Here is an 11,138-nt window from a genome sequence, read left to right as displayed (position 1 = left end):
GTCCTGCCTGAAGTTGCTCAGCTCGGGATTTTCAGCAAAGAATTTGCTGAAGAAACTGTGTTTCCCCTCTGAGTGGCACTGGTGGTTTTCTGCACCGATTTGGCCCAGCCGGTGCCACCCGGACCCAGCCCCAGCACAGGAACCCATTGGGTCTTGCTAAGCCCAAATGGGCCATGGTGATGCCCACACCTAGCAATCCTATAGTTAAAAATAATTAACTCTTTTGACCCAAAGAAATACAATTTCTCCTCCTTAATTCTTATATTTATTATATAAGAAAGATATTATATAATTCTTATATTCCTGCGTTTCGGCTTCTTCAACTCCCGCATTAGCCAAAGGTTTTCCTGTTTGATCTTGAGGAAACTGGCTTAATTTATAATAATTTTGCAGTGCTTATTTTAAGCTCCCTTCCAGAAGTAAGGGAGAGGGTGGTGGCATGGGCAAGGGATCCTGCTGAGATACCCTCGCCCAGCACAGGCACAGCTCATCCCCTCCCAAGTCCCACGTAGACTTATTGTTGTAGCAGATTGAATTGAAAAAAATGCATTAGACACCTGAATAAATCTTTAAATAAACCCAGGCCACAAACAAACAAGGCAGGTTGGAGCAGGGCTGGTGGAGACATCTCCACAAGGCAGCGTGCTTCCATGCTGGGGCTTGGCTAGAGATGACCTGGAATGGAGGAGGTCCAGCCTTGTAGCAGAAGCCCACCAGTCACCTCTTTTTTTACCAAAGGCTCGGGGCAAGCACGGGGAAGGCTAAAACACAAGAGAAGGAGTGTTTCCAAAGCCTTGGGAAAGAGTACGGGGCCATGGAGCTGACGTCCCGGGTGGCTGAGCACAAGGGGTTGAAGATCCATCATTTGGCTGATGGATCCATGGGACTGCAACGGGTCTTAGAGCAGACCCTGGGCAGCACTTATCAGTTCATTAAAAGTTGCTTTCAGGCGAAGTGCACTTCGGCAGCAGTTTTCTCATCTGGCTCTCGGTCAGTGAAGGCATTTAGAACATTTCTTCCTCAAAACAGGGCTTTTGAAGACTCCTCAAGGTGCAGAGCAGCGCTGCTCCTTCAGGCGCAAGGCCTGAAACCATATTTTAATGAAACTATTATTAGCATTTAAATAGGAAAAACTCTTTTCTCCGTTCTGGCCTTCATGGGCCTGGCATCAGTGTGCCCCCGTTTTTGCTCAGCAGTCACAGCCCTGTTTGTAGCATCCTCACCATGAACGGAACCAACCCCTGCAAATGTATGGCGTTGGTTCCCGAGCTTTCATCACCGGTTATTGCACTTTTTGGAACAAAATGGAGGAGAAAAAGTTGTGAATATTTATACTCCGAAGCCCGGAGGAATCCTGTTGTGAGATATTAGCTCTGCTGACGGCATGGGTTCTCAGCTGGAGACCAGCATGAAAGAGGTGCTGCTACAAGCCTGTCTTAAAATTGTAAAAATTAAAAAAAAAATCATAAAAAGCACCTGTCTGTTCTCCTCATTAAGCTCGTCTGATGAGGGCCTCGGGGGAGCTGATCAACAGGAATATTTTTCCACATCTAAGTAGAATAAATACACTTAAAATCAGTCACCAAATGAGAGGGTATTTATAGCTAATTACCAGTGGAATAGATGCAGAATGGAACAGAGCGTGTTCCGTACATCCCGTTGACTGGCATGTTTTATAAATACACAATTTCTCACTTCCTCGGATAAAGTAGTTTAAAAGCCTGAATCTTGTTTTCATTGCTTTGATCAAAATAGAACAAATTAGGATAATAAGCAAAGTGAAAATTAAGGGAAAAAAAAAACACAATAAAACAAAAGAACAACAAAAAAAAAACCCTGAAAAATCAAACCTGCAGTTTTCTGAAATTTCCTTGGGGAGATTCCCAAGGATGTATTGATTCCCGGGGTGAAAGGTGCTGGCTCTTCACCCACCTTGCCTGCTGCTGATGCTCTGCAGGAGCGAAGGCACGTGGCTTTTAAGCCCTTCTCCAAAACCCAGGGCAGAAACTGGAGCCTCCAGTCTACTTCACGGAGGTTTGAAGGGGGTTACACACACATTTAACAGCCGAACCACCCTGTGATCTTCAGTCCCATCAAACCATGGTGTTTGGACAGGACACAGGCCTCTCCCCAAGTCCCCTCCTGCCTTCTCCCCTGCATGGCTCCAAATTTTCTCTTCCCCTATCCTACAGCTTTACACTAATAAATGAGTCAAATCCTGCCTCCAGCATCCATAGGCACATGGGTTAGTCAAGTCCCAGCCGTACAAATTTACACCAAGACAAACACGACTTTCTAGTCCGGATGGTGACCCCTCTCCAAAGTATTTTTTTGGATGCAAGGGAAGCCACAGTGACATTTGACCCATCTAACTGATAACCTCAGCCGTGCCACGGACCCTAAGCCTACTATGACCTGGCAAAACAGCCCGTGCTCCTTGGTGGCCCTCAGTGGTCCCCAATCTAGGGACACAGAAGCACCCTTGCCCCTGGCTGAGCCAGAGCTCCCTTCTGCCAAGAAGCAGCCGCCTCTCCTCCGCCATCCCTCCCCGCAGAGCAGGGCAGAGCCGGTGCCCGCACTGACAGCGGCCCCACGCAGTGTCCCTGCTGCCCATCACCTCCCTGCGCTGACTCTCCAAAGAAGCGTCAGAACAAATTAAGAATTTCCCCTCCTGGAAAGTCCCCGTCTCCAAAGCTGAAGAAGAGCCGTGCTGGAAGCTCTGGTCTCCTTGGGAGGGTCCCCACGCTGCTCACACTGGGAGGTCAGTGGTGACACTCGCCACCAGGCATGGAAACGCTTGTTCTGCCTGCAAGTGGGAGATAAGGAACGATGTGAATGCCCACGGCTGTGGAGGTGCCCAGGCAGCCCTTTGGGATGGCACTCAGTGGTTCCTCAGCATTATCTGCAAAATGCAGGATGCACACCTACATTACCCAGGGACGGGAAGGTGCCCTGTGCTGTGTTGGCATCTCCAGTGCTGGTACGTGGGGGCTATTCACAGACACTCATTTTGGGAGAGGCTGGTGCTGCTAGCTAAGACAGAAGTTCAGGGAACTTTCATGAGTGTTGAGTGATGATAAAACGCAGTGTTGGTATCGGCTGTACCCCGCTCAGCGGCCGTCAGTGGGAGTTTTGCCACCAGCCAAGCTGCACCAGTGCTGGGTACCCGCACAGCACACTGTAGCATGGTGTGATGGTTTGATGGAGGGGGGGTGGTTCTGGTGGCAGGAGCTGGCCACCAGATTGGACTCCCATCCCCCTCGGGGTTTGAGCCAATTGGCGCCTCTGCCAATCGCCCTATTTAAGCTGGGACAAAGGAACCAGAAAAGGTGCCTTTGCCCAGGAGTGAGGAGAGGGGAGGGGGGCACTGGCTCCGCTCCCTGGCTCCTGGCCGGGGGCTGCCCACACTGGGCCGGCGCCACCCGCTGAGGATGGCCGCGGTGGAGCCACTTGGGGAACTCAGGGAGAGCCCGCTCCCAGGGTGCCCACCAGGCTGAGTTCACCCAGAGAGGACTGAGATCTGAGAGAAGCGGGTACACAGACACCAGGTCAGTGCAGATGGAGCGGGATGAGGTGCCAGAGCTGAGTTTCCCCTGCAACTGGTGGTGAGACGGCAGGTGGCCCCCTGCAGCCAGGATGGTCTTGGTGAAGCAGAGACCCACTCACAGCCCGTGGAGAAGCCACATTGGAGAAGAGAGGCCTGAGCCTGAGGACGGTCATGAAGCATGGGCACGACAAGGTAGAGACGTATCTAGAGTCTGTGTGATGACCCACGCCGGAGTGAGTGGCAACAACTCTCTAAGAATCCGAGACTGTGGTAAAGCCCACACTGGAGCAATCCGATGGGGAAGGATTGCATCCTGTGGGTAGGACTGGTGCTGGAGAAGTTTGTGGATTTTCCTCGTGAGTGGGGGATCCACTGGAGCAGGGGAAAAAAGGGTGTAAGGGCTCCTCTTCCTTTAAGAAAAGGAGCGGCAGGAACAACATGGAATGAAATGACCTGCACTCCCCCATTCCTTGTCCCTCTGTGCCGCTGGGGAAGGAGGTAGAGCCGGGAAGAAAAGGAAAGGGGGGTGGGAGATGTTGTTTTTATGATCTGGCTTTGTTTCTTTTTATCCTCTCAAGTAACTGGTTTTGCTTGTCTTTATTCTTTTAAGTAACTGTTAAGAAAATGAATTGTTTTATACCCATCCCGAGTCCGTTTTGCCCGGGACCATGGTTGAGGTTGGTGGGTGCTCCTTCTCTGTTCTTGTCTTGACCCGCAGTTCTTTTATTATATTTTTCTCACCGGTGTCCCGGTGTCCCCGTGTCAGTGTCTCCCTGCCGGTGTCCCAGTGTCCCAGTGTCAGTGTCCCAGTGTCCTGGTGCCGTGTCCTGGTGTCCCGGTGTCCCCGTGTCCCAGTGTCCCTGTGCCGGTGTCTCCATGCTGGTGTCCCGGTGTCCCAGTGCCCCGTGAAGGTGTCCCGGTGTCCCAGTGCCGTGTCCCAGTGTCCCGATGTCCCGGTGCCGCATCCCGGTGGCCCCGTGCCAGTGTCTCGGTGCCATGTCCCGGTGTCCCGGTGCCGCATCCCGGTGTCCCGGTGCCGCATCCCGGTGTCCCGCGCCGCCGCGCGCTCGCACTAGGTGTCACTGCGCGCCCTGCGATGGCGGCCCCGCTCCGCCCGGCCCGGGACGCGCGGGGTTAAAACGCCGCTCGGCGCCGCTCCGCCCCCCGCTCGCCGCTCCCGGGCCGGGCCGGGCCCGGGGGGGGCAGCAGCCCCGGCCGCAGAGCGGACGGGCGCCCGGGGCTCCGAGGGCGCGTCCGGAGCGGCGTTTTCGGGGCGCCCCCTCCGCGGGCATCGCCGCCTCCGCGGGCCCCGGGCGCGGGCGGGCTGCGGGCACAGCGAGTGCCGGTTCTGCCTCCCGAGGGGCCGGGTGGCGGCGTGAGCCCCGCGGGGCGAAGGCAGCGCTCGGCCGGGACAGCCCTCGCTCCGCGTCTGTCCCTGGGAGCCGGCTGCTGCCTCCCGTAGGGATCCAAAACACACATCCCTATCCCCATCCCATCTCATTTCCAACCTATCCCATTCCCATCCCTACCCCCATCCCTGTGCCATTCCTATCCCCATCCCATTTCCAACCTATCCTATTCCCATCTCTATCCTCATCCCTATGCCATTCCTATCCCCAACCCAACCCCATTCCATGCCCATCCCCATCCTATCCCTATCCCTATCCTTATCCCTATCCCTATCCCTATCCCTGTCTCTATCCCTGTCCCTATCTCTATCACTATCCCTATCTCCATCCTCATCCCTATTCCATTCCTATCTCCATCTCTGTCTCCAACTCCATCCCCATTCCGTTCCTATCCCCATCTCATCCATCCCAACCCCATTCCATGCCCATCCCCATCCTATCCCTATCCCTATCCTTATCCCTATCCCTGTCTCTATCCCTATCCCTATCCCTATCCCTATCCCTATCCCTATCCCTATCCCTGTCCCTATCTCTATCCCTATCCCTATCTCCATCCTCATCCCTATTCCATTCCTATCTCCATCTCTATCCCCAACTCCATCCCCATTCCATTCCTATCCCCATCTCATCCATCCCAACCCCATCCCCATCCCATCCCTATCCCTGTCCCTATCCCTATCCCTATCCCTATCCCTTTCCCTATCCCTATCCCTATCCCTATCCCTATCCCTGTCCCTATCTCTATCCCTATCCCTATCTCCATCCTCATCCCTATTCCATTCCTATCTCCATCTCTATCCCCAGCTCCATCCCCATTCCGTTCCTATCCCCATCCCATCCATCCCAGCCCCATCCCCATCCCATCCCTGTCCCTGTCCCTGTCCTTGTCCCTGTCCCTGTCCCTGTCCCTGTCCCTATCCCTATCCCTATCCCTACCCCTACCCCTATCCCTATCCCTATCCCTATCCCTACCCCTATCCCTATCCCTATCCCTACCCCTGTCCCTATCACTATCCCTGTCCCTGTCCCTGTCCCTATCCCTATCCCTATCCCTACCCCTGTCCCTATCCCTATCCCTGTCCCATCCCCAGCCCACAGGTGAGCTCAGGGTGCCCTCAGCCCGCACGCAGCCCCACTCCCCCCAGGTATAACGGCCCTGTGGGTGAGCAACGAGGCTCTGCATGCCGGAGGTGCTCAGGGTGCTCGGAGCACGGGGCAGCAGTGCCCTCCCTGGGCAATGCCACCCTGCCAGAGCAGGGAGGAGGAGGGCAAAAGCACTGCCCGGGGCTGGTTTCTCCTGGGCTGCCACACTTACCACACAAATCCCACCCAGGACACTGGACTCCACCACCTCTGCCAGCCCCAAGCAGTGTGAGTCAGAACCGGTCACTTCTGACTGGTGATCTTTGCCCAAATCTGTCTGTTTGTACACTGCTAAAATGATTTGTGCCTTTTTTCTCCCTTTTTTTTTCCCCAGATGTTGTTTTCCACATCAAAACATTGTGAATGTGAACATTCTTTTCTATCCCGTAGCTCCACAACACACTCTTTAAAGCACCTCCTATTTCTTGGTGTCTTCTTGCCTCCGATTATCTACAAACCTGGAGAAGGGGAGAAGGGTGATCCCTTCCCTGAGCCCGTGCACGCAAGTACTCTGCATCCCCCTGGCACTGCGCTGCCCGACACCCCTATCCCCAAAGCTTTCAGCAACTTTTTCCACTGGGCAAGATGAAACACGATTCACTCTTCGGAGCTAACGCAGTTCTGGTTTGCAAATCACGCAGATGAAAAGAACAAAAACAGTGGCAGGAGCTCTAAGAGGTTTAAATGGCACATCTTGCCTTCCTTCTGCTGTGAAATTCCAGCGGGGAGGTACTTGCTTTTTGTATTGTTTCCTTATCCCAGAAAACTAATGTGGATGAAATCTCATGGTTAAAAGGCACCACATACGTGAACAGAGATCATGTTCTCTGCATGGATCCAGCTCTCCTTACTCCTAGCCACAGCTTCTCACAGCTGGCAGCGGCTTCCCGACCATAACCGAGGGACGGGAACTGTTTTCCAACTGCTGCTGAGAGGTGCTGAGAGCTGGTCAAGGGAGAGGGGCCCAAGGGACAGACCCCGACCCACCCCCCCCGTGCTGCCACCAGCAAGGCGAGAAGGCAGGCAAACCGCGCGCCGCGAAAAGGGAGTTGTGGAGCCTGAACATCTCTTCCCACATTATCCTCTGGCTAAAATAACTGCCAGCGCTCCCATTGCTAATTAGAATTAATACTATCCTCTTCCTCCGACAGTAAAAACACAATGTTCCCGGCGTGTCCCATCGGATAAGGCAGCACAGCTCACCCAGCACGGCCTCGTTGGTGGGCTGCTCTCAGCCGACCGCGCCAGCCACGCTGGGCTCTGCAGGGAAGGGATCCCACGCGGGGACTGCCACCCCCAGAGCCCTGTGCCAAAGGAATGGGTGCATCAGGACCAGGGCCTGAGCAACAGGTGACATCCAGGCTCTGCATGATTGTGTCAGTTAATGAAACAGCCACCACACTGACAGGGATTAGCTGCAAGGGGTCCATAAAAACACCATTTCTCCGTGCCTGGCCTCGACCTCCCCACTAGTTTATTCCCATGAGGATCAGCCCTGGACAGCGTAAGGTGCTGTGCGGCCATCGCACCCCACCCTGCCATGAGCAGTGATTGGTGGCAGCCCCTGGCAGGCCCTGGCACACGGATTCCTCTGGCTGATTGTAATAATTAAATCTCCATCCAAGCAAAGAGAGGGCAGGGTTAATGATGGCAGCATCCACATCCTCCGCTTGGAAATATCCCAAGTCATCCCTCAGCCGGAGGCATCGGAGCCACCATCCTGCCCATCACCGCCCCACACATGGAGGCACCGGCAGACGAACACCCAAAGTGCGGCCCCAGCTGTGGGGAGCTGCTGGCACCCTCCACTGATCCCCCAAACCTCCAAACCACGGGTGGGGAAAGTGATGCCAGAGCAGCAGCAGGGCTGGGTCCTCCCCAGAACAACTGCTGAGGGGGGCACGAACCCCTCGCCATCCCCAGGCACTTGGGTGCCTCTGGGGAAGCAGCTTTGGTCCGTGGGGTGCCCAGGTGCACCCCCAGGGCTGGGGATGCTGTCAAAGATGACAACCTGCCCGTCCGTGGGCCTGTGGCATCACCCTCTGGGAGGGCAGTGGGGTGCAGAGGTGCATGGCCCACGCGAGTGGCACGGGGTTGTCACCACTCCTGGTGGCACCTCTAGCGGGCACCGTGGTCTCCAGCAGCACACGGGGTGGGGCACAGCTCTGAAAAACTCGTGGGGCTGCGCAGAGGCTGAACCTCCAGTAAAACAGACCTGGGGGGCGTAGGGCAGGGTGGGGTTCAGCTGACTGCACCCTCGGATCCCCGAAAGGCTGGGCTGGCTCCTTCTACAGCCCCAGGAACCCCCAGGGCACCCCCCTCTGCAGAAACCTCCCCCTCCAAAACACATTTCCCCAAAACCTCAGAACTTGCTCCCTTAAAAACGCACTTGCAAACTCCTGCTCCCCCAAATCTGATCTCTGAATGTCTGTTCCCCTCAAAAACTCCCCCAACCCCACTCCCTATACCCCCCACCTCACAGTCTGCTCCCCTCAACCAGCCCGTCCCCGAGAGGCACTTGCAGACTCCCCCTGCCCAGAACCCGCTGCCGAACATCCCGCTCCCCCAAACCCCACCCAGGACCCCCCAACTGCTGCTTTCAAAACCCGCTCCCCGCAACCCACCCACGGATTCCTCCTTCCCCAACCTCCCTTCTCCGCCACCCGCTCCCCAAAAACTCCCCCCCAACCCTCTCTCTCCCTCGCTCCCCCTCCCCGCAGCCCCCCCAACACCCCTCCCGCCCACCACTCCCGCCCCTCTACCCCCCTCCCCCTCCGGCCCCGCTCCCCGCCCGGGCTCGGCGGGGCGGAGCGGAGCGGAGCGGCGGGCGGAGCGGAGCGGGTACGGGCGGGCAGCGCGGAGCCTCCGCCGGCGCGGGGCAGCGCGGAGCGGCGGGGCACGGCTCGGCTCGCTACGGCCCGGCCCGCCTGCATGCGGCGGCGGCGGCGGCGGGGCGGCCGGGCGGGATGAACGGCTCGGCGGCGGGCGGCGGCACGGCGGCGGCGGGGCTGCTGGCGGGCACCGGGAGCGCGGCGCTGGAGCTGGAGCGGGGCGCTGCGCTGCTGCACCGCCGCCTCCGTGGTGACCGACGGCGGCGGGGCGGCGGCGGCGGCGGCGGCGGACGAGCGGAGCCTGTACATCATGCGGGTGGTGCAGATCGCCGTCATGTGCGTCCTCGCCCTCACCGTCGTTTTCGGCATCTTCTTCCTCGGCTGCAACCTCCTCATCAAGTCCGAGGGGATGATCAACTTTCTGGTCAAGGACCGGCGGCCGTCCAAGGAGGTGGAGGCGGTGGTGGTGGGGCCCTACTGACCGCCGACCGGGTCCCCCCGGCCCGCCCGCCCGCCCGCGCCGCTCCGCCGCCCGCCCCGACGGCCCGGCGCCCGGGGGAAGCCGACCTGGGCCGTTCGTTCCCGGCGCTGACCGCACAACGGCCGCTCCTCCGTTAGACAGACTGTTTGGGTTGTTTTTTTTTTTTCTTTATTTCTTTTTTTTTTCTCCTTAAAAACAACAGCCAACGAACCCCGAGATCCCGGAGGCCGCTGAGACGTGCCCGGCGTGTGCGGCCCCCGGAGCCGCCCGCCCCGACCCGCGGGGTACCGAAGTAAAACGTGCTCTGATGGCAACAGGTCTGGGGTTTCTTCTTTCCTTCGCGGTAAAAAATGCCACCGTCTTCGAGTCCCAGGGTCCCGCCGCCGCCGCGGAGGGGAGCGGGGAGGCGGCGGGGGGGTTGGGGAGTGGGGGGGTGGCCGGGCTTCGCCGCCGCGAATCCCCCAACTCGGGGGGAAGCAGACGCCCCGTGGCCCGTCCTTGCAGGATTTTGTCTTGCAGCTGTGCTAAAACTTGGCGTTTCAGGCTGCTTTTCGAGCCCCCCTCCCCGGTTCCCCCTGCCCTGTGCACAGCGGGGCACGGCGGGATGTGCCCGGGGACCCCGCTCCTGCCCCGTGGAGTCCGGCTTTGGCCGGGGAAATAACCCGGTGCCCCCTGTTTGTGCTCCCCTCTGTCCAGGTTTGAGTCTGGAAAACCACCGTACATAGTTTTTATGCACCCACCTGGAAACCTCACCAACAGGTGACTTCTCACGGTGGCACTGAAGGGAGGGAGAAATTTCTGCTTGCACGGGATTTTACTGGGTTTTTTATTCATCTGTTTCCTTTATAAGGATAACAGAGCATCCTTCTCTGAGAGGTTTGCATAGCTGTTTATCCTGTCCCCGGGGGCTTGCACTGGTTGCTCGTGATAAATCGATGCATCCACATTTGCCGTAGGAGGAGCGGAACCGGCATGAACACTTGCCAGGGAGCACAGCAGCGGGATGGGGGCAAAAAGGCTCAAGCAACCTGCCCGTGAGAAAATATCTCTCATGACATCCGAAGTCCTGCAGTAAGACGGTTAATTGTCCGTATTTTTAATGCTGATAAGACTCGGGAAGTTTTCCAGAGCACCCATGCAGACTGCAGCCTGCTTGATTTTCCCTCAGCTTATCCTGAGTTGGTGAGGAGGTGGCCAAGCCACTGAATCGCTATAGACACCTCTAGGAGATGTTATCAGAAGTTTCCTTCTTGATAGACAAGGTGAAACTCAGCGTTTACAAAACACACCTGAGTTAGAAGGGGATGGAGGCTGAGACAACCGCTCGACTGCGGATAAACTTTTGGTCGAAAATCGGGGAAAACTGTGTATCCCAGTGTAGTACAATTCCCTACGAGGAGCAGATATCTTAGCCATGTACTCACTTGCTTACAGCTACATTTAAGGGAAAGACAAAGAACAGATCTGCCTGTTCTCTGGGAAACAAATACGCCATGGACTTTGTCATTACATCAAAATAAATGTTACTAAGCCATCTATCAACTGAAACAGAGGTGAGCAGTTTAACCAAAACTCTCCTCCTTTCTTTACCCCTTAGTGCTGTAGAAACATTAGATAAAGCAGAATTTTAAGATAATACAATGAGAGGGAAAACTCCCAATATAGATGTTTCAGTGATTACAAAGCATTTCCAACTTTTTAATTTGCGTCGCTTCATGGTGTTGCAG

The 11,138-nt window shown here is 56.4% G+C and overlaps 1 protein-coding gene across 1 annotated transcript; it reads left to right on the top strand.

Annotated features, from left to right (window-relative positions):
• Window positions 1-814: 814 nt before the first annotated feature.
• Window positions 815-9,411, top strand: RPRM (reprimo, TP53 dependent G2 arrest mediator homolog). Its single transcript, XM_086616176.1, has 2 exons — window positions 815-990; window positions 9,147-9,411. Exons 1-2 carry the CDS (start codon window positions 815-817, stop codon window positions 9,409-9,411), a joined length of 441 nt encoding a protein of 146 aa, XP_086472302.1.
• Window positions 9,412-11,138: the final 1,727 nt, after the last annotated feature.

The sequence above is a fragment of the Tauraco erythrolophus genome, chromosome 8, assembly GCF_009769465.1.
Source record: "Tauraco erythrolophus isolate bTauEry1 chromosome 8, bTauEry1.pri, whole genome shotgun sequence".
Taxonomy (NCBI): domain Eukaryota; kingdom Metazoa; phylum Chordata; class Aves; order Musophagiformes; family Musophagidae; genus Tauraco; species Tauraco erythrolophus.
This window is presented reverse-complemented; position numbering and strand designations above follow the sequence as displayed.

What these genes read in the sequence shown, in the direction of transcription:
- RPRM (XM_086616176.1), top strand. Translation starts at nt 815, where the DNA reads ATGGAGCTGACGTCCCGGGTGGCTGAGCACAAGGGGTTGAAGATCCAT. An exon ending in GTTTTCTCATCTGGCTCTCG is followed by an intron (nt 991 to 9,146) that starts GTCAGTGAAGGC and finishes CTGGAGCTGGAG; the next exon opens with CGGGGCGCTGCGCTGCTGCA.